We start from the raw sequence: 25690 nt of genomic DNA, 5'->3' as shown, positions 1-25690 counted from the left end.
GGTTTAATTCTCGTTTTGTGGTTTGTTCCTTGCTGTGTGTTCTTGTGTCAAACAAGTGATATTTTCTTGGACCCAGCTGATCAAACTGGTGCCACTTTGTCACTTCAAAGAATCTAACATGGTTCCAAGACATGGCTTCATAGGAAATCGCTGTTTTATTGTTTTCTCAAAAATATTAGAAGTTTTACTTGAAAATGAAAAGGCATTGCCAGTTGTGACATTTTCTTACTATTTGCTTCTGTTCCAGAACATTTTGGCTCCCGCCACATTTGACTTTTTATTCAATAACTTTTATGTATAATTTGTGAAATATCATTTACTGTCAGCATTAGAAAAATTGAAAAAATAAATAGGTTAATTAATTAAATACATTCTAATTTGATCCATTTAGCTGTAATAAATACCTTGAATCATTTTCACACTTAAATATGTTGGCAAGCAAGGGTTTGTTTTATAACTACAGTGCCTGTAAAACCAAAGTCAAGTAACTTGGTATTCTAATAATAAAAAAACAGTCAAAGGAAATAAATAAATGTGTTCTTCCTAGCACATTTCCTTTTCTTACACATCCTTATCTCTTTCTAAGGCCACCTAAATAAAATCATGAATTAAATTGTACTGAAGCATGGTTAAATATGCCACAAGAATAAAAACATTTTAATGAAGTGATAAAATATTTTTCAGGGAGGTATGGGGCCATCAGAGCACAGAAAAAAAATAAATAATAGGCCATTTCTTTTAATAGTATTCGATTTGCTCTGAGGTGGTTTTGTCACGTTTTATTTGTTATTGTGTATACATTATTTGCGTCCAACAAATAAAAATTAACAGACAAGAGATATGAGTTCTGCTTTCAGAATGAATGTAACATTCTTAAACCTACATAGTCCATTTCAGCATCATAGTTGTCCTTAATGCAAGAGTCTAAATGCAAACAGATCATATAAAGATTTGGGGCACCAAAGTGATCCTAGTATATTACAGAAGACTAGCCAACCCGCGGCATACCATACGCCGCATAATCAGGACGTTTTTTTTAATGATTTTTAAGCACAGGGAGAAAATTAACATTTGAAAAATCGGTAATGTAATAAATCAGCAAGAAAAGCAACATTATAACAATGCACGGAACGAACCAACACAGTAAAACAGTTTGCTATGGTGCACGCGGTCGTGCGTCGTAAACGAAAACACGGTTTTTAAAGACTGCTTACTTCATTGTATTTTAACCTCAGTTGTAAAGGATTGTTTTGAGGATCCCATGGAATACCCCTCGCAAACCATTTAACACGCTGCATATGGCAATTCACCTCCGCGAGAAACATGCCTCTATGAACAGTCAAGGAGTTGGTGGGCGTGGCTCCTTCTGCGTGCACCAAACGTGTCTTTCTTGTCGGCGGCTCAGTGAGTCCATGCCCCTTCCAGCGCGATTTCCATGGTTGTCTTGCCTTAGTGAATTATATATTAATATAGCCAACCTGCGGCGTAACATACGCCGCATAATCAGGCCGGTTTTTTAATAATTTTTAAGCACAGGGAGAAAATTAACATTTGAAAAATCGGTAATGTAATAAATCAGCAAGAAAAGCAACATTGTAACAATGCACGGAACGAACAAACACACAATCATCCATGCGGCGCTCGGGCGCGGAGGGTGGAACGGGAGGAGAGGAGAAGGACGTCCACTCGCTCCCTCTGTCATGCTAGTCTGCTGATTTCTCGTTCATTATACACTCCCTGCTCATGTGCCCACCTCCAACTCGTCACTCGAGTCGTTGTCGTCTTTGTACAGTCCAGATGCAGCTGTGACTCACGTAGACTTTTCATTGCTCTGTGCGGTTTTGGCTGCCTTTCTACTGTATATATAATCCACCAAGACACCCAACCACGGTAGCAGCGAGGTGGGAGGGGGGTGTGTACAAAGTGCAGGAGCATCTAAGAAGACGCATGTTTGTTGCGGATGCGAATTGCTGTATGTAGCGTGTAAAACAGTTTGCTATGGTGCACGCGGTCGTGCGTCGTAACCGAAAACTCGTTTTTTAAAGACTGCTCACTTCATTGTGTTTTAACCTTAGTTGTAAAGGAATGTTTTAAGGATCCCATGGGATACCCCTCGCAAACAGTTTTACACGCTGCACATGGCGATTCACCTCCACGAAAAACATGCCTCTATTAACAGTCAACGTGGGTTGGAGCTGCATGTGACCTCTATGACAGACGAATATAAATGATGCCGGTTTTTCTGTGTCGTCGCGTCCGAGTTGGTGGGCGTGGCTCTGTGAGTTGTCGTATCCAATGGTCTTGGAGTTGGTGGGCATGGCTCCTCCCTGCGTGCGCCATAGGTGTCTCACTTGTCGGCGGCTTAGTGAATCTACGCCCCTTCAGGTGTGCTTTCCATGGGTGTCTTACCTTAGTGAATTATATATATAGATTTTCAAAAAGAAAATAAGAAACTTCATCTTCTTAAAATAGAGCCAAAACTTGACTTTCTGAAACTGGTGGAGGAGTTGGTTTTAAGGGTGGCAAAAGTAATAAGGCCAGCTTAGTAAACTGTAACAGTCCATGCTTAGGGAGGCATTATGTGACAGAAACAACCCTTGGTTAGGAGTGTAATTACAATTAAATGAGCCCTGAGGTTGTCTGCCAGTGTCACATTTTCTTATAGGAGTTTATCATGAAACCAATGGCGCAAAGCAAATAAATGATTCAAGAGATGGCATAAGTCCATTGCTGGGACAATTTATAAATGTCAATTGACTGGGTGCAATTTAAATCCAGGATTCTGGATCTATGAGGGAGTGGAACTGTGGTGCATGTGTTAATTTACATCATTTTGCTTACTTTATAAACCAACAGTGTGAAAGACAGAATTAAGTAAAATATTAAGTAAACTTAGAAAGGCCAATATGTTCCTTTGAATAAAACACAAAGAATATGTAAAGCAGTCTCCGTTGAGGATTTTTTGTATGTGCGCATTAAATGTAGAAACAAAAAAAGTTTAAATTTAACAAGCTACTTTCATTTGGGATTTAGCCCATTATTAATGCATTGAACTAGAAGTTGGTGAGCACATGGGTACTCAAGGACAAAGCTTGGATAACATTAGTTTAAAGGAGTGTTTTTTGGACCAGGCAGGTGTTGACTTGATGTTTCTTAATCATATTATTATTCCTGCTTTTAATTTTATTCCTTGTTTAATTTGCCTCATATCTCCCTTTAGATTAAAAGGTCAATAATAATAATAAGTGTACATGTTTTATTAGTTTAGAAATGTATGTTTTACGGAGGTTTTATTTATTTTAGTATTGTTTATGATCACTGAGCAATACATGTACAAAAGCCTACAGAAATTAATTTTACTGATTAAAAAATTAAAAGGTAATACCTATGTTTTGCACTTTAATTATAAAAAATACTATTTTAATATAGATCACAGGGTTTCAACATGACTGATTATGCAGGAACTTAGTGTTAAAAAAATAAATGCGAAAGAAAAATTTGAGCCAGAATCAGCCATTTCTAGTACCATTAAATCAGTGTATGGTATTGGCCCTAAAAGAACCTGATTTGCGTATCCCTAGTACAGAGCAAATTATTAACCAAACTCCCATTATGTTATACTTTCTCATATTGAATGTACCAATAGCAGCTGAAAATAAAAGGTGGCTGGCTCCTGTAGACTTACACTACAATATATTAAACAATTCTTTGCCAAATTCAGCATAGTCCAATTCAAAGAAAAATTTGATTTATTTCCAATTTTTGGTAAAAAAAAAAAAAAGCATTAGTCTACAAGCTAACAGTTTTTTGTAGATTATCACAATATTATTCTAATCATATAAGATATTACTTATTGGACATGTGCAGAGGAGAGATGCTGAGTATATTGGGTGAAGGATGCTAACCAAGTAAGAGGAAAAGAAGAAGGCCTAAGAGGAGGTTTATGAATGTGGTGAGAGAGGACATGCAGGTGATGTGTGTAACAGAACAAGATACAGAGGACAGAAAAATATGGAAGAGGATGATCCGCTGTGGCAACCCCTAATGGGAGTAGCCAAAAGAAGAAGGAGGGTTCGATCCTTGTTATATTTTAGATCATTTTTATCTGCAAGGATCTGTTTGATGTGCAGTTTTTAAGATGAATTACATAGTGTTTGACACAGAATGATGAAGAATATGTTATAAACAATCCAATTCCATTGCCTAAGGCAGGGGTCGGCAATCTGCGTCTTGATGGATGCATTCACATTTTCATATCTTAACATATATGATAATACTTTTCTAAAAATATTTTATTTATGGGTTAATATTATTATTTTTCATTTAGATATTTCTTTAACTATATGTGAATCAGGTAGTCGGTACTGCATCACTTTTGCATTCCTCAAAGTCATTCTGTTGGACAAGATTACATCTTCGGTCAAATCATATGTTCTCCAGAGTTTTCTTCAGTACCTGTGATTGGATGTACACATCAATGTTTGGGATTTCTAATTCTTTCATATACTTTTTGTGGTTAATCATCACCATGCTTTCCCAGGTCTTTGTAAACATTATAATTTCTCATAATTTACATATTATAGCCAACTGAATTTGGAGTGGTGAGTACATTATGCACTGCTTGCTCAGCATGGTTAAAGTAGTGAAGTGGAGAGTGAAGGACTGCTGAGCTGAGCGAACTTTACTCAAGATTTGGTGGGGAAACAGGATGAAGACTATCACTACAAAACTGAGCAATGTTGTAATATTAGTCACCTTTGTGCTGTTACGTATCCAAGTGATTTAAAACGAAAATTCTGTGGGTCTTCTTATATGTCCAATTTGCAATGAAAAGTTATTTAATAGCAAAAATATCTAATTTCAAATGTCAGTTTTTAACAAAGTGTGATACATTTGAAAGATAGATAATTTGGAGAAGAAAGGAAAAAAGTGGTGACAGAATTAAAGCAAAATATGCAACAATCAGCAAGTTTTGCTGTTTTTTGTTAGATTATAAAGCATGGAAATCCTTTTACAGATGGAGAATATGTATAAAAATGTGCTTTTTAAATTTGGCTGAACATCTCTACTCTGACTTCAAAAATAAAGGAGATATTAAAACATTAAAGACACTCCACTATCCGCAAAATACTGTTCATGACAGAATCATAAAAATGGATAAGAATGTGAAAGATCAACAGATTAATGATATAAAATCGGCATCTGTGTTTTCTTTGGCATGTGACGAGTCTTGACGTGAAGGAAATTGCACAAAGTAGACTTCTGGGATGATATGTTTCCAATAAAGGTATTCACGAAGAATTACTAGCTTTGATGCCTCTTAAAGGACAAACTCGAGGTGAAGGTATCTCTGCAGCAATTTTGGAATTTTCAACTGTTAGGGAAATTTACATCAATAATTTGGTATCTACCCAGTAGTGACAGGTAAAAATAAAGGCCTTGTTACCCTCTTCAGACAAAACTGCTTGACTTGAAAAGTGGAAATCTGTTTCTTTTCAAAACTTTAAAAACCATCTGGAAATTACTGGAAGTGTCATTGATAGGAAGTTCTTTCTGACAACTATTACAAAAATACATGATTCATTTACTGCTTCCTTCAAAGATTTCAAGTCCATTCTTTCGATCTTGACAAAACCACTTGTGGCAAATGCCAATCAAATACATTTGTCAGTGTTTCCAACAGTTGACATAGCTCAGTTTGAACTACAACTAACAGACTTGAAAAGCAAAGATGTGTGGTCTTCAAAATATATATCTTTACAAGTGGAACTAGAAAACCTGGAAAGAGAAAAGGCGACTGTAGCTATGAATTACAAATGGATGGAACTTTCCGACTATCGAAAGGAGGGCCAACTGATTTTCAAAACGTGGAACAGCCTTCAAGATTATTATTGTCAACTCAAAATAGTAGTGTTTGAAATTCTGATGATTTTTTGGTCCACCTATTCTTGTGAGCAAACGTTTTCCAACATGAATGATATCAAACGCAAGCTAAGAAGTCACCTTAACGATGTAAGCTTAGAATCATGTTTAAAATGGAAGAGTTCCAACAACTCACCGAACATGAATAAACTCTGAGGAACTGCAGTATCAGAAGTCTTATTAAATTGTTTTTATTTTCTATAAGTACTTGAAGTTTTATTTTTGTGTTAAATGCATATATACCCATATTGCGTTAAAAAATCTTATCTCAAACCCCCTTCTCTACCCATTGTGACTCTTTGTAAAGATTGGTCCAAACATTTAGGATAAAATGGTTCTTTGCTTTAAAAAGGTTGCTGGCCCATGGCCTAAGGTTTGTACAATGTCACCTTCTGTTTTCAGTCTTTGCAGTTCAATCATGCCAAGATCTGGGTGGGCTCCATATCACTGGCAGAGCTTGAACTTTAACTTTTGGACACAAAAGGTGGTAAAAAGCACTTTGTGTCTTTATTACTCTAAATGTTCCACAAAAAAAACAAAGTGCAGTACTCTACTTAGTCAATAAATAATTAAATAATCCAGTAAAAACAAGTTTCTATGGACGGTAAAATCCGTCTTCTTCTTCTTCTTTCGGCTGCTCCTGTTAGGGGTTGCCACAGCGGATCATCTTTTTCCATATCTTTCTGTCCTCTGCATCTTGCTCTGTTACACCCATCACCTGCATGTCCTCTCTCTCACCACATCCATAAACCTTTGCTTAAGCCTTCCTCTTTTCCTCTTCCCTGGCAGCTCTATCCTTAGCATCCTTCTCCCAGTATACCCAGCATCTCTCCTCGGCACATGTCCAAACTAATGCAATCTCGCCTCTCTGACTTTGTCTCCCAACTGCCCAACTTAAGCTGACCCTCTAATGCAGGGGTCAGCCCCAGCAAAAAGGCTGCCCCCTTCACTGAGGACACTTTTCAGAACGCTAGGCGGGCGGGGCTTTGCAGCGGCACAGAGAGATGAGAGAGTATTACAACAAAGTATTTTTATGTTTCTGACAGTTTCCCCATATGACATGAGTCTATAGAAATCCTGTTACTACGAAGTACATTCAGCAGCAGATACTTTCATTACAACGAAGTGACCTTGAAATGCTTGATTGAATTATCCACAGAGCAGTTAGTTCTGTGGTCGCAGCTCAGTTGTGCACATTTGCACAATGATCCCCAAACAGAAACATTGTAAAAAAATGTTCTTTCTTCTAACTTTCCTCGTACTGTTTTTTTTTTTGCTGTTTTTGTTTTCTGTGGTTTTCAATGATACCTTTTGCTTATTGCTCGTCAACATTTGAAAAACATCCATTGGAATTTAACTCATTGTCACCCTTCTATAGAAACCGTAGACACGAAAAAACGATAACTGTGTTAATGTTTGTGATGGCAATCTGTTGTAGTCCACGGGGACTTTGTCTAATCTCGTCTGTCAACCTGTCCATCACCATTGCAACTAAGAAAGAGTTCAGAGCCAATCCCTGATGTAATCCCACCTCCAACTTGAATGCAAACGTCACTCCTACTGCAGACCTCACACTGTCACACTTCCCTAGTACATATATTATACAACTCTTACGTACTTATCTGCCACTCCTGACTTCCTCATACAATACCAAAGTTCCTCTCGAGGCACCATTTCATATGCTTTCTCCAGGTCCAAATGATGCAATGCAACTCCTTCTGGCCTTCTCTAAACTTCTCCATCAACATCCTCAGAGCACACATTGCATCTGTGGTGCTCTTTCTTGGCATGGGACCATACTGCTGCTCACTAATCATCACCTCACTTCTTAACGTAGCTTCTACTACTCTTTCCCATAACTTCATGCTGTGGTTCATCAATTTTATTTCCCTATAGTTACTGCAGTCCTGCATATCCCCCTTATTCTTAAATATTGGCACCAGCATACTACTTCTCCACTCCTCAGGCATACACTCACTTTCCAATTTTCCATTAAACAATCTGGTTAAAAACTCCACTGCCATCTCTCCTAAACACCTCCATGCTTCCATAGGTATGTCATCTGGACCAAAAGCCTTTCCGTTTTTCATCCTCTTCATAACTCTCCTTACTTCCTCCTTGCTAATTCGTTGCACTTCCTGATTCACTATCTCCACATCACCCAACCTCTTCTCTCTCTCTCGTTCTCTTCATTTATCAGCCTCTTAGAGTATTCTTTCCATCTGCTCAACACACACTCCTCGCTTGTCAGTATGTTTCCATCTTTATCCTTTATCACCCTAACCTGCTGCACATCTTACCCAGCTCGGTCCCTCTGTTTAGCCAATCGGTACAGTTCCTTTTCTCCCTCCTTAGTGTCCAACCTCTCATACAACTCATCATACGCCTTTTCTTTAGCCTTCGCCACCTCTCTCTTTACCTTGCGCCTTATCTCCTTGTACTCTTGTCTACTTTCTGCATCTCTCTGACTATCCCACTTCTTCTTTGCCATCCTCTTCCTCTGTATACTCTCCTGTATTTTCTTATTCCACCACCAGGTTTCCTTGTCGTCCTTCCTCTTTCCAAATGTCATGCCAAGCATCCTTTTTGCTGTCACCCTTACCACATTTGCTGTAGTTTCCCAGCTGTCTGGCAACACTTCACTGCCACCCAGTGCCTGTCTCACCTCCTCCCTAAGTCTTCCTTTTTCAACTTCCACCATTTGATCCTTGGCTCTGCCCTCACTCTCTTCCTTTTCTTGATCTCCAACGTCATCCTACAGACCACCATCCTGTGCTGCTTAACTACACTTTCCCCTGCCGCCACTTTGCAGTCTTCAATCTCCTTCAGATCAACTCTTCTGCATAGAATGTAATCTAACTATGTGCATCCTCCTCCACTCTTGCACGTAACCCTTTGTTCCTCCCTCTTTGCCATGTCCATCCTTTTGGCAAATTCCACTGTCCTCTGACCTTCTTCATTCCTCTCCTTGACACCATACCTGCCCATCACCTCCTCGTCTCCACTGTTCCCTTAATCAACATGCACATTGAAATCTGCTCCAATCACCACTTTCTGTTACTTGGGTACACTGTTCATCACTTCATCCAACTCTCTCCAAAAATCTTCTTTCTCAGTCATTGCACACCCAACTTACGGTGCATATGCACTAACAACATTCTTCATCACACCTCCAATTTCCAGCTTCATAATCATTATTCTGCCTGACACTCTTTTCACCTCCAAAACACTCTCGACATACTGTTCCTTCAGAATAACTCCTACCCCATTTCTCCTCCCATCCACACCGTGATAGAACAATTTCAGTCCACCTCCGATCCACCTGGCCTTACTTCCCTTCCATTTAGTCTCATGCACGCACAATATATCAACCTTCCTTCTCTACATCATATCTGCTAACTCTCTCCCCTTACCAGTCATACTGCCAACATTCAAAGTTTCTACCCTCAGTTCCACTCTCTTTACTTTTCTTCTCTCCTCCTGCCTCTGGACACGTCTCTCCCCTCTTCTTCTCCTTCTTCTTCGGCCAACAGTAGCCCAATTTCCGCCATCACTCTGTTGGCTAACAGTACAGATTGCGGTCATTGTTAACCCGGGGCTCGACCGATCCGCTATGGAAATTTGTATTGTTGTCCACATATTGATTTGGCAAAATTTTACTCCGGATGCCCTTCCTGATGTAACCCTCTCCACTTATCTGGGCTTGGGACCAGCACAAAGAAACACACTGGTTTGTGCATCCCCTGTGGCCATAAAAACAAGGTTAAAGTCAAGGCAGTAATCCAAACATCTCTTTAAAATATTGAGCCTCAGCACTTCTTTCTAAAAACTGATGTCTCCTCTACTTACCCTGAACGGTATCCTCAACCAGAGGATATGTCCTTCTGACAGGCACAGCTAACACTTTATCTAGGCTCTCAGGTACCTGCTGCCATCCCAGGTTCCTGGCAGGGCACCACGCTGAGCCTTACTCCTCTGACTCCCACTTTACTCCTTTAGCTTACTTGGAATCTCTCTTGAGCAATGGGTCACTCCAGCTAGCTAAAGACCCTCTGATGGAGTGACCCTCTTCATGCCCTTTGAGCGTTGTCTGCACACTATTCCATGAGACTCACTTTTCCAGCTCCCTGCTTCCTCTCTACTGCGCCACTCTCCTGACTTTTGCCTTGTTTCACTTGCATTTTGCATGTGGTGTCTGTGAGGCTAAAGATCTACACTGGTTTGTGGAAGGTTGCTGGTTCAAATCCTATTAGTGTCAGAAGGGATCCTTCTCTTCTGGGCCCTTGAGCAAAGCCCTTAACCTGAAAATTGCTCCAGGGGTTCTGTACAGTGGCTGACCCTGCACTTTGACCACCCAAAAGGTCATGCAAAAGACAATTTCCCCTTGGGGATTATTACAGTGTGTCATATAAAAACATTTTAACCTCTGATCTCTCCTTTCATGTCTTTTTCTGTTTTTTGTTGCAATCATGAAACTCTTAGCACTAACAAGGAAATTGACTGAACCATTCACATTTGCACATAGATGCAACTTACCAATATCACACATCCTTTTAAACCTTTGCCAATATTATTACAATTATTCAGAATTGTGGTTAATCTAAAAGAAGCATATTCTTGAAGGTCTTTATTCTCAAATGGAAAAACAATAACTGATGCCTAAAGTAAAATTTGGGTTACGAGCATTCAATAGCTTATCTACCTCGGTAGGAAAGAAAACAGTTTTCAAAAAAATAGTTTTATTTTTCAATATAGTCCTCTGATAGCTTCATATACTTCATCCACTTTTCCTGCAATGACTTTAACCATTTTGAAAAAAATATTCTGTTTGACCTTCACACCAGGACGTCATATCTATCTTGATGTCTTCATCACTTGAAAAACACTGTCCACGGAGAGATTTCTTCAAAACTTGGAACAGGAAATAACCTGAGGGAGCCAGGTCAGGGCTGTATGGGGGATGGTTCAGCTGCCGGACCCACATTTTCAAATGGGAACATATGATTGACATGACATGTGAACCAGTGCATTGTCATGAGGAAGCAGCACGCCTGCTGTCAGTTTTCATTGCCTTTTCTTCTTGATTGACTCCCACAAAGCAATCATTGTGTTGGCATATCTCTCCCCGGTTATGTTTGCCTTATGTGGCATGAACTCCAGAAGCAAAAGCTTTCAATATCCTAAAGACAGTTGTCATGACTTTGCCTGCAGATTTTTCTGTCTTAAAATTTTTTTTGAGGTGGGTGATGACTTGAGCTTCCACTGCATTGGCTCCATTTTGGTTTCAGGAACTCTGTAATAGACCCAAGTTTCATCTCCAGTCATCAAGCGATGAAAAAAAATTCACTTGGTCTTCACGGAGCATCTCCAAGTTCTCTTGACAGCACTGGAGCCTCGTAGCCTTCTGACATGGCGTCGCCATTCTTGGAACCCATCTCGTACCGACTTTTGACATATCCAACGTTTCATGAATCATTTTCTAAACTTCACTGCCGAGATGCCCATTTCTTCAGCTATTCAGGAAACCTTAATTCGTCTGTCTGACAAAATTAAATCCTTGACTTTCTTACACATTTCTTTGGCTGTTCAGCGTGAGGGTCATCTTCAGTAGACTCTCTGCCCCACTTAACTACTTGCTCCAGAATTTTACTTTGTAGGATGATATGGCGGATTCACCATAAACTGCAGTCATGCGTTTATGGATCTCCTTTGGCTTTTTCCCTTCTTTTGTGAGAAATTTAATCACTGAACATTGCTCCAAATCTAGCATTTTCTTACTTGATTCGCAAGAGGATTCTCCTGATATCCTTTCTCTTGTAATGCTAGACTCACAACTGTGCATGAGTAGCCTTGAGACATATCACAACATGCCCAAAATCTGTTTTAACATGCTTGCTACTTTCTTTCACATTCAGGTCGATAAATTATGGAACACCCCTCGTAGAACATTCTTTCCTAACATTCTCAAGCACAGCTACGGCTAATTTAACAAACTTTCTCCAAGTAATAATCTGGACCTAAGGCACTTCTGGTTTGTAAAGAATTATTGTATCTTGAATTTTGAACTTCCTCATTGGTTTGTCCAGTTCTTTATTAAGCAGTTGCATCAAGCTGCAGCAGTTCTAAATTCACAAAAAACGTGTTAATATGGGCTTTTACATTATTACATTCTTTGTATAGAGATTTGATAGAGAATAGATAATATTCCTTAAATATATTAGGTATTACCTTAAATTTGCCAAATTTTGTATCATTTTTGTGGTTAAATCTCTGTAATTATATTTTGCATTTGCTTTGTATGTATTTGCTGAGCTAAAATCTTTTTAACCTTTTCCTCATATTAAAATGGGACAAGTTTAAGATTAATTGTTCTGTTTCTCTTGGAGTCAGAAGATTGAATTCTGTTTGTAATAGATATCTTTTTATATTGCATAAAATTATTTGAGTTTGCATATTCTTTGTTCATCTTGGATATCTGGGTAATTAATTTTTATATCTTTCTAGTTTGTAATTTTATTTTATGCATGTGTACTGTTGTTGGTATAAAGGTGCCCCTGTAGCATTTCTTAACATACCTCTGCCGAATAATTTGTTGACTGAAAGTACTCAGTGTTAGGGTGTCAGAGAGAGGATGTGCAGCATTGTTCATAATGGAACTCAGTTTTATTTTAATTTTCTCCTTCGCTGTTACCTCCAGGGGTCCAGAGTGTGTCTTATAACTGAGCGTGCCCTTATAATTAGCTTGTTGATTCTGTCCACCTCTCTTGAAGTAATGTTAGCAGCCCAGCACACCACAGTATAGAAAACTGTATTGGCCATCACAGAGTTATAGAAGATGTGAAGGATGTTGCTACCCACATTAAAGGAAAGCCGTCTCTTTTTCTTTCTTACTAAGTTCCTCTGTGTCCCAAGACCAGTCCAACCTATCATTAATGTACACCCCCAAGTACTTGTAGGAGTGGACCACCTCTACATCAACTCCCTTAGTAATTACCAGACACAAAAATATAGATTTTTTTGATTAATCGCTATTTTTCGTTTAAATGATTCAATATCGATTCTTAAAGTCTCAAGATCGATCTTGTGAATCTCTATCTTGCTCAGTTACTATATGTAGATTTTTTGCATATCTTCGTTTTTGGGTGTCCAATCTAGTAGATGTCGCTAATGTGCCTGTTAAGGCTTTCAACAGAAAATAAACTTTACTATCTCGCATTAAATGGTGTGTCCTCTTTACCTGAAATCAGTGTCTTTGACACTTAAATCAGATGTGTGGACAGCTGAACATCCAAGGCAGCAAGCAGGTTTCTATTTGACAATTGCATGTTTAAAAATGACTGGGCCAATTGCAAGCTAGTCACCCCAGAGAGCAACCTCACTTCCTACATACAGAGCTGCTGAGATGACTCACTGCTGTTCCAAAAACCTTCCTAGCATTTATGTTTTTCCGATTTCGTGTCTGCATCAATCGCAAGTTTGTGTTTTGCCAAGTCCAATAAACGTTCCTTTGTAAGCACGTGGCTACCTAGCTGCACTGGTACAGTGGAAAAGGTTTACAACACGCCTCACCCAGCAAAGCAAGTGGGCAGTTGTTGGAATTTTTAGAGCAGTCTACGATACAAAAGTCAGCATGTGTGCAAAGTAGCTGACTTGAAGTACCTCCATAATAGCAACATTATCAGTGTTTTTATTTCTTTTACGTTCCATTCATTCAGTGCCACTGTCAACAAGCATCAGCTGTAGATCATTGTTTTAAAATGCTTACTTTTTGTCTGAGGACCATGAGGACACATTTTCAAGACTGATTAACATCAATGCTACAAGTGAGCAACTGAAGATGTGTAACCCACTGTATCTATAATTTTGAGTAATTCAAGATTATTTTAAGTGTCCAATAGGGGAATACATTTGGCTAACAGTTTAGTTGAAGGGTGTCTACTTGGAGATTCATAACACATTAATAGCTTATTTAATAACATTTATTTAAGAAGCAATATTTGATTGTTTTATAATAATATTATTCTCAAGATGAAATAGATGTTTTATAAAGTAGATGCCATTGCATTGTATTAAACCAAGAAGCCCTGATAATGTGTGGTGATACTTATTGTCAAGCTTGGGTCACAAAGTTGCATAGGAGAGTACAGTAGGATTTCCAAGGAGTAGAAACTTTATTGCTGTTCTGGAAGATATAAACACAAGGAACAGCTGTCAAACTTGACACCTTGGCACCTTCTCCTTTTCAAAAGAACACAAAGTCTTCCTTGTGTGACTTGTGTTTGTATCTGCAAGAACAGCAATGAAATTTTTACTCCTTGGAAATCCTACTGTACTCTCTTGTGCAACTTTGTGACCAAAGCTTGACAAGTACTACCAGAGGTGGGGTACAGCAGCTCGGAAGCAGCAACCAGGGCAGAGGGAGTCTGGGAGAAGAGAGGACAAGAAAGTGAGACCATAGGACGGCTGCAGCACAGTCTTTTAAATGTTTTAAGCCCCACATGAGGAGCACGTCATGCAGCAAGCCAGCAGCTGATCCCGCAAATAGGAGGTGTAGGAGTGTGTTTGTTTCTCATTGAAATACTGTTTAAGAAGGAGTTTCTGAAGATCGGCCGTGTCCGCTTGCAAAAGCACTCTCAATATTTTAGTTAAATTATGGTGAATTTTGAATGAGTGCAATACTGTAATTTTTTTTAAATATGATATTTTCCACATATTCTAAATACTTATGTTAACTGTTCAGTACTAATCAAGTATTTCTTCTTAAATGTTATTCCATGCTTACACATATGTTATGAATTCACTATGTCAACACCATTCAAATAAAGTGCTGCTGAAATTTGTCACGTTATATTAGTGCTCTGTATGCATGGTTAGAGACAGAGAGAGATGTTAGGAGCATGCACTTATGCAGCATGTTGCCGAACCCACCACATGATGAAACACCTCAGGATCCCAAAATAGGACCCGAGTGCTGCTGTACAACAGTAGGCACCTCAGCACCACACTAGTTCTAATGGAATGGAACAGTGGGAGGTTTTTTCACAGTGGCTGGAGTGCCAATCCTATCAAATTTTCCTTTACAAGTTGGGGGACCTGCTTGCAGGTTAACATCATACCCAGGACAGAGCAATTGCAGTTTAAGGGCCTTGCTCAAGGGCCCAACAGAGTGGAGTCACTTCTGGTATTTATGCGATTCAAAACCTCCACCTTGCATGGTTAAGTAATTTCTAAAAAAAAAAAACACCACTTCAGATATATCAGTGCATGCTAACTCAGTTAAGATAAAATCAATCTTGAATTAGGACACTGTGAATTGGAATCGAATCAGGACATTAGTGTTGATACCCAGCCCTAGTCTGAGGTGAATAGGGTGAAGAGAAAAGGAGACAAGACTATTACTTGTTGTGATCCAGTGTTATTTACATCCATATCAGAAACCGTAAAGTACAGTAGTACTGATGTGTAACAGTGAACAATGCAATAATAAATAAATAAAAACATACTTTTGTTTTTGCTACCGATACAGCAACACATAAATAATTTAATGGATTGTAGTAATTTTAGTGTTTTCCATTTGGAGATTCTGGTTGTCAGTTTGGTTCATTGGGGTTCCAGTGCCTTAAAGTGGCATTATTGGTTTCTTCAAGGCTCTTTTTCCCTAATATCTTTAGGTATTTACTTACAGTGTGTTATATATGCTTGTTAAATATTTGTACTAGCATCTTAACTTTGATATTAAATATCAAAAAGGTCATTTTCATTTAGCAGGTCTGGCTATGATCAATTCTGCCAGTGTTTAGTAGTTTGACCCAATTAAAGGGATAACTGATTAGGGGCAAGATCTTTTTCACAAGATGCCAGTTAATGTCTTATAACTTTGTTCACCAGATAAATTAAATGCAGTAAGTTAAAAGAATATGTGTTGTTTGTTCACTCTGGTGCTTTTCATCTAACATTTAATTTTGTTTGAAGACCTAAAACATTCACTGTTCAAAACTGGCAATAGAGAAAATTAGGAGAGGGACGGACTTTTTCACAGCACTGTGTATCCCATTCTGCCTATTAAAGACAATAATTGCACATGAAGTACCTAATAAAGGTAAATGCATGGATAGTACAATATTTGAGTTTTAGCATGTACAGTATGTTGCTCTTCCATAAGAGCAATATTACTTTTATATCAAGTAATTTTTACTGCTGAAAAACTCTTGCTTTACAGATGTTCTTCTACATGACAGGCTGTCTAAACATTGATTTCTTTTCATTTGTATAATAATGAAATCAGAAATAGACAGTCCATGTTTTATAGGACTAACAGGTATATATCACTCACAATATTTAGTTAGGGCACCTTTTTAAAAAATGCTGTATGTACATGTTGGAAGAGTGGGTTTTAGTCTGAGATACTCAAACTTTAAATGCCCAGTTAAATTGTCAGTATGGTCTCACGTTTTACTTTTACACATGCAACTTATGTATCTCTGTTAAACATTGTATTATGTCTTTGGTTGCATTCTTAAGCAACATTATGAATTTTTCTGCATTGTAAGTTGTAAACTCAAAAGTATTAAAATCACTACTGGTTTGTCTGCAGTAATCATTAGTGAGCAGATGATGAAAGTTAGTCCACATTACACAAATTAAACCTGTTATCCTTTCTGAAATCAATGCGTTTTCATATGAATAATGTAAGATAATGGGAAACTAGACTTCCAGCCCATGTGTTTAAATAATATTATTTGCACTGGAATAGAGGGTTCATTTAAGGTTTCAAAACTATTTTAAATGTTTAGTGCTTAATTAATCACCTTATTTCAACTTAACAATATAGCTTCTGTTCATTTAAATTTTACACTATTATTAAATAATAATGATGATTTAAGTACAAGTTTAACTAAATAAGATATTTCAGCAAAGAAAATAATGCTAACTCAGAATATTTTTCCATGCATCATAAATACTTAAAAAAAATACTTGTTGATTTTTAATTGTTTTTGTTTGTTTTGTTATTTGAATTTTGTGCAAAACCATAACCTCCAGTATTTAAAATTTTCCTCCAATATTTTGTTTGTTTCAAGATAATTAAGTAAAAATAATTGATCTGCCTAATAAGGCAATGCAATTTCACTAAATAGAGTAATGTTTACTTATTATTGTAAATTACTGCTAATACCAATTTGCAATGTTGTTTTTCAGTAACAACAATTTTTTGGATGTTATCTTACATTTATTGATTCAGTGGCGCACTCTAGTGTTCATCTCTGTGCACAAAATTTTTGAACTGTGCTCTTTAACTTGTATCATTTACATTTATGCTATTATATTATTGCTTGGCAGAGGCTTTTATCCAAAGAGACTTACAAAAGAGGTAAACATAATCGAGTAACATTAGGCTAGGGCATGTTTGTTCAGCAAGTGTAGTAGGGCAGGTAACAAAAAGTTGATTGCCACAAATGAAAAGATGTAATAACTAATACATTTACAATCATAGGTTACATTTGATAAAGCAATTAAACTTAACAACAAATTAACCAACAATATAAAATATTGCAAAGCAAAGTTTTTTTCCAATCAATTAGACAGATATTCACAGAACATATGGGTTTCTAATTGCTTCTTGAATACAATGAGGGAATCAGCATGACATTATCTACTGTTTAAAGATAACATGCTTTTTGTTTTTTAAAACTTCAGGTTCTTAAAAATCCTTTTTGAAAACATTGTCCAGAGCATGACTGTTATATCTGTTGATCACTGCCTACTTTTTCTTTTCACAACTACAGAAAAAAGGGTTTCCAGGTTTGTGCATACAATATTACACCATTCTGTAACAAAAGAGGAACAAAAATTTAAAATGTAGACAGAAAAGTGTAAGGGACTATAATGTTTCTTAAGACTGTAGATTTTTGACATAAGCATTATGATGTAGACAATATTTAAAAAAACAACACAACATGATATATAGACATTTTAGAACCGCTATGTAACTTGTTATATCTAGTTTCATAGAAGGTATTGATAGTTTAAATCTCATTGTTTAAGAACCACCACTGTGTTACTAGGGTATGTTGAGGTTTTATTATGCCTCTTCTGTGTTGTCAAAAAGTCAGACTGTTTTTATGAAATGTAATGCTTTCATATTCTTTTTAGAATCTGGGATTTAGATGGAAAGCAGGAAACCTCATTTTTACTGCGCTCTCCTGGAATGAGTGTCTGTTGGCATCCAGAAGATGCATTCAAGGTCAGATTAAGTTTTTTCCCTCTGTCAAAAGTATATGATTAGATATTTCTTTAACTAGAATATAGACTAAAATGTAAATGTTTCTGAAGAGCTCTAAGATTAACCATTCAGTACTTCTACTTTGCAAGATTTTATTTCTTCATTTGAATTACTTTTACATTTCATCATGAGTAGCACTCAAAGCAGACACCCTTGTATGATGGAAAAATAGCTTCAAGAAGCAAATTAAAGAATTTAGTGCAAACTTTGTTTTCATTTTATACATGCTATAATAAAAAGTAAAATAAAAATTAACAAACTGGCCATAATGTGTGGACATAACCTTTGTTATTTTATTATGCTACAAGAGTACACCATTTTAAAAAAAGGGCAGTATCTGTATGATGTACAGTACATAACTTGCACAATGGCCGAAGTAATTCAAGACTGCTTTCACTACCTATTAGTCTATTATTAAAACAAACAAATTAATCTGATTATTCTTTTTAAAGCTGTCATGTTATACCATATGTTTTCCATACACTTATTAGATGATGTTGGATATTATAGTTACTGAAAGGACCTAAAAGGTTCTTAGGCTGTATTCTTCCTTCAGAGACTTTCATTGTCCTAGTGACCTACATCATATAAATCAAGTATGTCAATAGATGTCAAATCAATGGATGTCATAACAAATTGTACATCTAATGGTATTTCAGGAATCTGCTTTTAAGAGAAACACATCAGCGGAGGTGATTGACTTCATATATTTGTTGTTGTTGTTTTTTTTAACAGCCTGTATGATAATTCTAAATACATTTCAATTACTGTTTAAATTAATCTGTCATCTGTTTAATGTTCATGAGAGTATGAGAGTTGAAATGGATAGTTAAAACTAATTAACATACAGTATATCATATTTTGTAAGTTTTTTTTTTCTCTATTGTCCATAGCTGATGGTGGCAGAAAAAAATGGATTGGTGCGATTTTATGACCTACTTACTCAACAAGCAATTCTTTCTTTGGATTGTGGGCAGACTCCACTAATGTCAGCTGACTGGTGTTTTGGCAACACAATTAAAGTTGGAGCAGTTGCTGGGAATGATTGGGTAATCTGGGACATCACAAGATCCAGGTTTATTAAATTGTATTATATGTATAATTCTATAAAGTAGGAAAACATAAATATAGTTATCTAAAAACAAATGGATTTAACTGTCAGGCAAAGTGGCATAATACATAATACAAAAAAAAAAACATATAGGTTACTTGTTAAGGAGCTTTTGAAATAGTCATTGTACTGAGACTTACAAAAATGTTTTATGAATTTGTTACAAGTAATAGAGCTGTTTCTTATTTACTTTTGTACTTATTTATTTATTCCGTAGCAGCTGTGCTACGCATCTAAGATAGATTGAAATCTCAGCAATCAATGTGTATCTCAGCGTAAAATTTGCAGTACACTGTGCATGCGTATGTTTCTGTTATGTGCAATTTGGTTTTGGATTCATAAAAGCAGTGTTTTGTGATACAACATCTATTGGAATGGCAAATGCTTTGCATTTTATTACAAAAACTGTCGGTGATGCACTATCATTCAGAATGACAGAGACCTAGCATCTGGACGGACGCACACAGACACTTATCTTTTTATTAAGGTGAATGCGTTTATAAAATTTGATGTCCAGTCTAGATAGGTGGCTTCTTGTGACTGAATGTTGATGCTTTACCCACTAAAATAAATGAACAGTAGCTGAAACGCTTTTACATTGTATTCATTTCATAGCTATTTCAGTTATTCCATAGCTGATTAAAAAATGGATTGGTTTAATGCAACTGAAAAGCAAAAGTTTTAAAAATGTTTGCACCCTGTCTATAAGACACGATTAAAGATGGCAGTTATGAAATGTCCTTGAACACAGAATGCCAGAACAAACTAAACATTCATCTTATTAATTTTTCCGAAATCACATATGTCAAAAGAATTAGAGGTAAACTAGCATAATATTTCAAGGTTACTGGAAAGATTTTTCCTATTCAGGGCATTCTTGGTTTCTTCTGTCAAGTTTGGCTATTAAAATACAATTCTTTAAAGTGAATCTGAAGGAACTGTAACACTTCTTTGCAGTTTTAGATGTTTGTAGTTCTGGAGTGCTTCGTACTTTCATACTGTTTGTGTGTTTTAACAGTCACACAGGATGCAGGCTAACAAATGATTATGATTATCTTTTTAATTATTTTTATTACAGTTACCCACAAGAAAAAAGACCTGCTCATGTGGATTGTGCTAGATCTTTCAGGTAATCTAATCTATTAAAAAAGTTGCATGAGTGATTTTTAAACTGTATTTTTATATAGAATTACACGGACATTCTTGTAGCTTCATTCCTTTTATGCTTTTAGTCAGTTTGTGTAGTAATTTATATAGGAGCATATTAGTTGTAGTAGATATTTTATAGGTGCTGTCATGCTTAGAAGGCATTCCACCTCATTTTATTGAATGTTAAGTGAGACTACACACCAGGATACTATATCTCATTCACTTTGTGGGAAGGTTGGTATATGGTGATAGCCACACATGTTGGGTTAATCATACATTTTTTGAGAAGGTGAACCACATCATCAGCATGGGACTAGTTATTTCTAGCTTTCTTTGTAATTTTTTTTTTTTTTTTGTATGTAAATCATTTTTTCCCTTGTATCATATTTAAGATTATTTTAACCCCAGTTTAAAGAAGGAAGAATATAAATGTCTAGGTCCCAAATAGGAAGAGTTAAACTTAAAATTAAGAGGCAATACATTTAATGTTCCTAATGGGTGAAACATTAACCTATAAGAAGAAATCAGAAGTTTTAGTTGAGAAAGAAGAATGAGTCAGTGAGAGGCTATAGCAGCTATGGAGAAGGTTTATTTGATGCAAACAAGTGCAGCATGTATATTCTTTTACTTTTAAGATGGTCTAAAGCCAATGAAAATCTGTTTGCTACCACTGGATATCCAGGAAAACTTAAGAGCCAGCTTTTGGTACATCATTTGGGCCATCCTCAGGTAAGCCTAACCTAACTGTTATAGTAATTCAATTGTATTGTAATGCAATGGAAGCAATGAATGCACTATTATTGTAAACCATATAACCATACCAAAATATGACTTATTCCACACCAAGCAGGTTAATGTCAGGCAAAATGATTGTTCACCAGTCTTAATACCATCACAGGCCAAAACAGTGTTGAATATAATGTTTCTGCACCTTAGAATGTGTGTTACACTGACACTGCTGGTCCCCTCAGTGTTGCTACCCTGCTGTTGAGCCACCTGTATTTATGGAACTGACCTGAAATAAAGTGTAAGATAAATATTTTAATGATATTAGGTTATAAGGCATGAATTCCTTAAGTGTAACACAAAATGGCTTATTTCATGTTTGCTTTTGTAGCATGAGGGAGTGGATATTTGGAGAGCTCATATTTATGCTGAAACACCACTTTACGTACTTTATTATGCTGTACTACCAAAGAAGTTGCAACAACGAACCACACTAACCCGATTTTTTTTATTTTTCTTCGGTTATAGTCTTGAATAAAAGCGCACTTGTTCTGTTATATTTGAACCTTTTGTGAAAGTGCTTATTTGATATTTGGACTTCAGTCTTCACACATTATACAGCAGGTCAAAATTTTGTCGTTAGTACTAAAACATGAAAAAAGTTTGTCTTTTAGGTATGTGTTCAACATTTCCTGCATTTCCAGCCATCCTACACTTACATAGATCTTTGTAGACATGGAACACACATGAAATGTTCCAAATAACGATATATTTTTTTTAGCTTATACGGCTCTAGGTATTACCTCACTCCATGATAAACAAGGCTTGAGCTGAGAGTAATTTTTGTCATTTCTGTGGCAGTGGGAAGATGGAATAACAGGCTGCTTTTGCTTATCGACACATTTACAAGACAAAAGACGCTGACAGAGAGGTGTGAACAGATTTAAGGTGGGCCGGGTTTACAAGTTTTTTTGTAGGCTTTCGTAATTCTAGTGTTAATACTAGAATCCCTGACGCCTACGAGTTTTTTCGTTGTCCCGAACCACATCCCATCTCCTTATCACCGTGCCAATTGCTCATTGATAAACACTTTTGTTTTGCAAATGTGTCAATTAGAAGCACACGGAATGCACTCACCCATCCTCCATTCACCACACAGCAAAATTCTCACCACTCAAGTCTGTGTGGATGTTTTTTATCTGGCAATGAGTTGTAGGGAATTGTATAGGTCTATGTTTGACTGCGTGTGTGTTTCATAGTGAAAACGCGCCCATCTCACAGATCCGCTCAGATGCTGCAGAGGTAGAGCTACTGCTTTGCAGTGAAGATGTTTCTTGGTTCGATTCCCTCGTCCACCATGCATTTAGCACTTTCAGTAGTGAGCTGTTGTTGTTGTTATTATTAATATAATAAAAACATACTTTTGATTGGAGTCTGTAGCAGCCTATGTAAATTTATGGTACTTGTAAAAGTTAGCGCTTAAGGGATAAAAGCAGACACCCAAACGCAGGTGAATTGTTTCTTCTTGGTATCTTGTTGTCACTTGAGCAATGTTGTTTTTGTTTTTTGTGATATAGCAGGCTGCATGTTGCTTGTGCTGTTCGACACCTTTACAACACAAAAGATGCTGACGGAGAGGTGCAAAGGGATTTAAGGGTGGCTGGGATTACAAGTTTTTTCGTAGGCTTCGATAATTCTAGTGTTAATGCTGAGGTTGTGGTAGTGCCTCAGCTATTTTCACCCAAATTCCACAATCAGCTCCTTTGTTCTTCTGACATTCAGGAATAGGCTGTTTTCCTAACAAGAGTATGACAGACTCTCTACTTCATCCAGGTAAACTTGCTCATTGTTGTTAGAAGTCAGACCTTACCACAGCAGCATTATCAACAAACCTGACAATGATGTTAGAGTCATGTGCAGATGTGAAGTCATATGTGTAGAGTGAGTACAGCAGTGGACTCAGAATGCAGTTCTGTGGAGACCCTGTGTTGAGAATGAGGGATGATGAGGTGTGGCCACCCACTCAAACCACCTGGGGATCTGCCTGTCAAGAAATTAAAAAATTCATATATTCAAAAAATAGACATATACTGTATGACAAGGTCAGCTGCACATCACAGCTGGGTGAATCTGCTTTTATCAAAGATCTCACTTACGTCATGCCACATCAACTGCAAAATCATTATGTTTGGATAGCTGTGTTTTAGACCTTTTCAATTATATATAGTTCTCTATAATTGGTCACTTGTATTACCGTACATCTCACAGCTGTGCATAAAAGACAGGAAATATATTGCATATGTGACAACTAATCTTTATGAATCTTGTGCATTGTTACACAGAAGCCTCTGTGACAGTGCATGCAGATAGTTTTGCTGATGTGCAATAAGACTTGAAGTACTAGGGAAATGTCTTCTAAAGTTGGGAAAGTCCTAGAAAAGTTACAAAATGCTAGAGATGCAGAATATGAAGACCTTGAGTCACAGATTTGACTCTGTTGAAAACCATGCATTTGCATAAGAAATCGATACTATGCTTGAGTTGTAAATCCTACTTAGTATAACTTTGAAGTGTGCACTTTTACAGTTCAAGTAGATCCGTAGATCAGATGTCCAGTCATATGCTTACAATGGTATAATGTGAAGTATTATTGATAGCCAATGAATGAGCTCTTGCTTGGTAAGACTCCTGACCAGTAAGCGAGGGAGAGGTGGGTTTACAATTCAAAAGATCATCCTCATCTGAGTTTGCTTCTCAGCCATTTGAGAGGAAGTTATTTTATTTAACAACATTTTACCTTAAATACATGTATTCAGGACTTTGTGAACATACCACTGGATAGCTGTCGTTGATTTTTTGACATGAATAAATTAAGATTTTGGTGTCTATTCAGTGTTGGTCCCCCCTGGAAGTTTATTGTGTCAAGAACTTTATCTCTGTTATCTCTTTTTCCTTGGCCATTACTACAAATAACACCAGATAAGTAACAAAAAATATCACTTTTGGGTGGAATATTCCTTTGGGAAATACAACTATATAAATTTGCACTTTTTAATGCTATCAGTTGTCATTGTAAATGGAGACTGGGGAATTCTTTCAAGCAAGATAGGAAGTTGTGATATTTGTTATCTTAGTTTCTGTATAACTTGTTTACCATTTTACAGAAGCATACAGAAAATTCTGTTATGATAATTGTATATAATATATGAAGATATGAATGCTTTTAAACATTAAACATGAAAGTTCACAGCTATTCATCCTTTTGTTTTTTTTTACAGCCAGTTATGATTGGGTATGCTTCAGTAGGAGCTGGACTGAGCTGGCATAGGACTCTTCCTCTTTGTGTAATTGGTGGAGATCGCAAGCTTTTTTTTTGGATAACGGAAATGTAAAAAAGGCTTACATTTTGCTAACACTTTTGTAAAGAGATATGTATTTCATTCAAATAAAATGTTTTCTACTATTCCTGGTGTTTTCATTTTTATCATCCTTATTGAAAAAAGAGGCAGAGTAAAAATTCAGATGCAATTTTATTATTTATGACTGTCATTTTATTAATAGAAAGACCTGTACGGCCAAAGATGGCATCGGCGGACATTTATGTAGGAGGGACCGGAAGTAGAGAAATGCTGGGTAGGAGCCGTGGTGGAAGATGGGATTGATGACGTCATGAGTAGTGGACAGTGGAAGGGCAGAAGTAGCGTACTGCGGGAAGTTGTAGGAGGGAGGCTCATGGCGGTGGTGCGTCTTTTCTTCTGTAAGAAACAAAACATTTCCTGCTGGCGTATGTCTTCCCGAACATATTAAGGTCCGTCCGTGGTCCCCTACTCGCGCGTGCGTGACTATATACACACACACACATATATATATATATATATATATATATATATATATATATATATATATATATATAAACTGCTCAAAAAAATTAAAGGAACACTTTGAAAACACATCAGATCTCAATGGGAAAAAGAAATCCTCCTGGATATCTATACTGATATAGATTGGGTAATGTGTTAGGAACGAAAGGATGCCACATCGTTTGATGGAAATGAAAATGATCAACCTACAGAGCCCTGAATTCAAAGACACCCCAAAAATCAGAGTGAAAAAATTATGTGGCAGGCTTGTCCATTTTGCCAAAATTTAATTGCAGCAACTCAAAATTGTACACAGCACTTTGTATGGCCCCTGTGTTCTTGTATACATGCCTGACAACATCGGTGCATGCTTCTAAAGAGATGACAGATGGTGTTGTGGGGGATCTCCTCCCAGATCTGGACCAGGGCATCACTGAGCACCTGGACAGTCTGAGGTGCAACCTGGTGGCATTGGATGGACCAAAACATAATGTCCCAGAGGTGTTCTATTGGATTTAGGTCAGGAAAGTGTGGTGGCCAGTCAATGGTATCAATTCCTTCATCCTCCAGGAACTGCCTGCATACTCTCACCACATGAGGCCAGGAATTGTCGTGCACCAGGAGCCACTCTACCAGCATAGG

The 25690-nt window shown here is 37.1% G+C and overlaps 1 protein-coding gene across 1 annotated transcript in view; it reads left to right on the top strand.

Annotated features, from left to right (window-relative positions):
* Positions 1–24653, top strand: part of nup37 (nucleoporin 37) — an 80828-nt gene extending 56175 nt beyond the window's left edge. The window contains exons 6-10 of the mRNA XM_039761711.1: positions 18073–18163; positions 19096–19277; positions 20392–20442; positions 21098–21191; positions 24467–24653. Coding sequence (XP_039617645.1) covers positions 18073–18163; positions 19096–19277; positions 20392–20442; positions 21098–21191; positions 24467–24580 — 532 coding nt within the window. The 3' untranslated portion in view covers positions 24581–24653. The remainder of the gene's footprint in view (positions 1–18072; positions 18164–19095; positions 19278–20391; positions 20443–21097; positions 21192–24466) is intronic.
* Positions 24654–25690: the final 1037 nt, after the last annotated feature.

Source organism: Polypterus senegalus, chromosome 8 (genome assembly GCF_016835505.1).
Source record: "Polypterus senegalus isolate Bchr_013 chromosome 8, ASM1683550v1, whole genome shotgun sequence".
NCBI classification, from domain to species: Eukaryota; Metazoa; Chordata; class Cladistia; order Polypteriformes; family Polypteridae; genus Polypterus; species Polypterus senegalus.
This window is presented reverse-complemented; position numbering and strand designations above follow the sequence as displayed.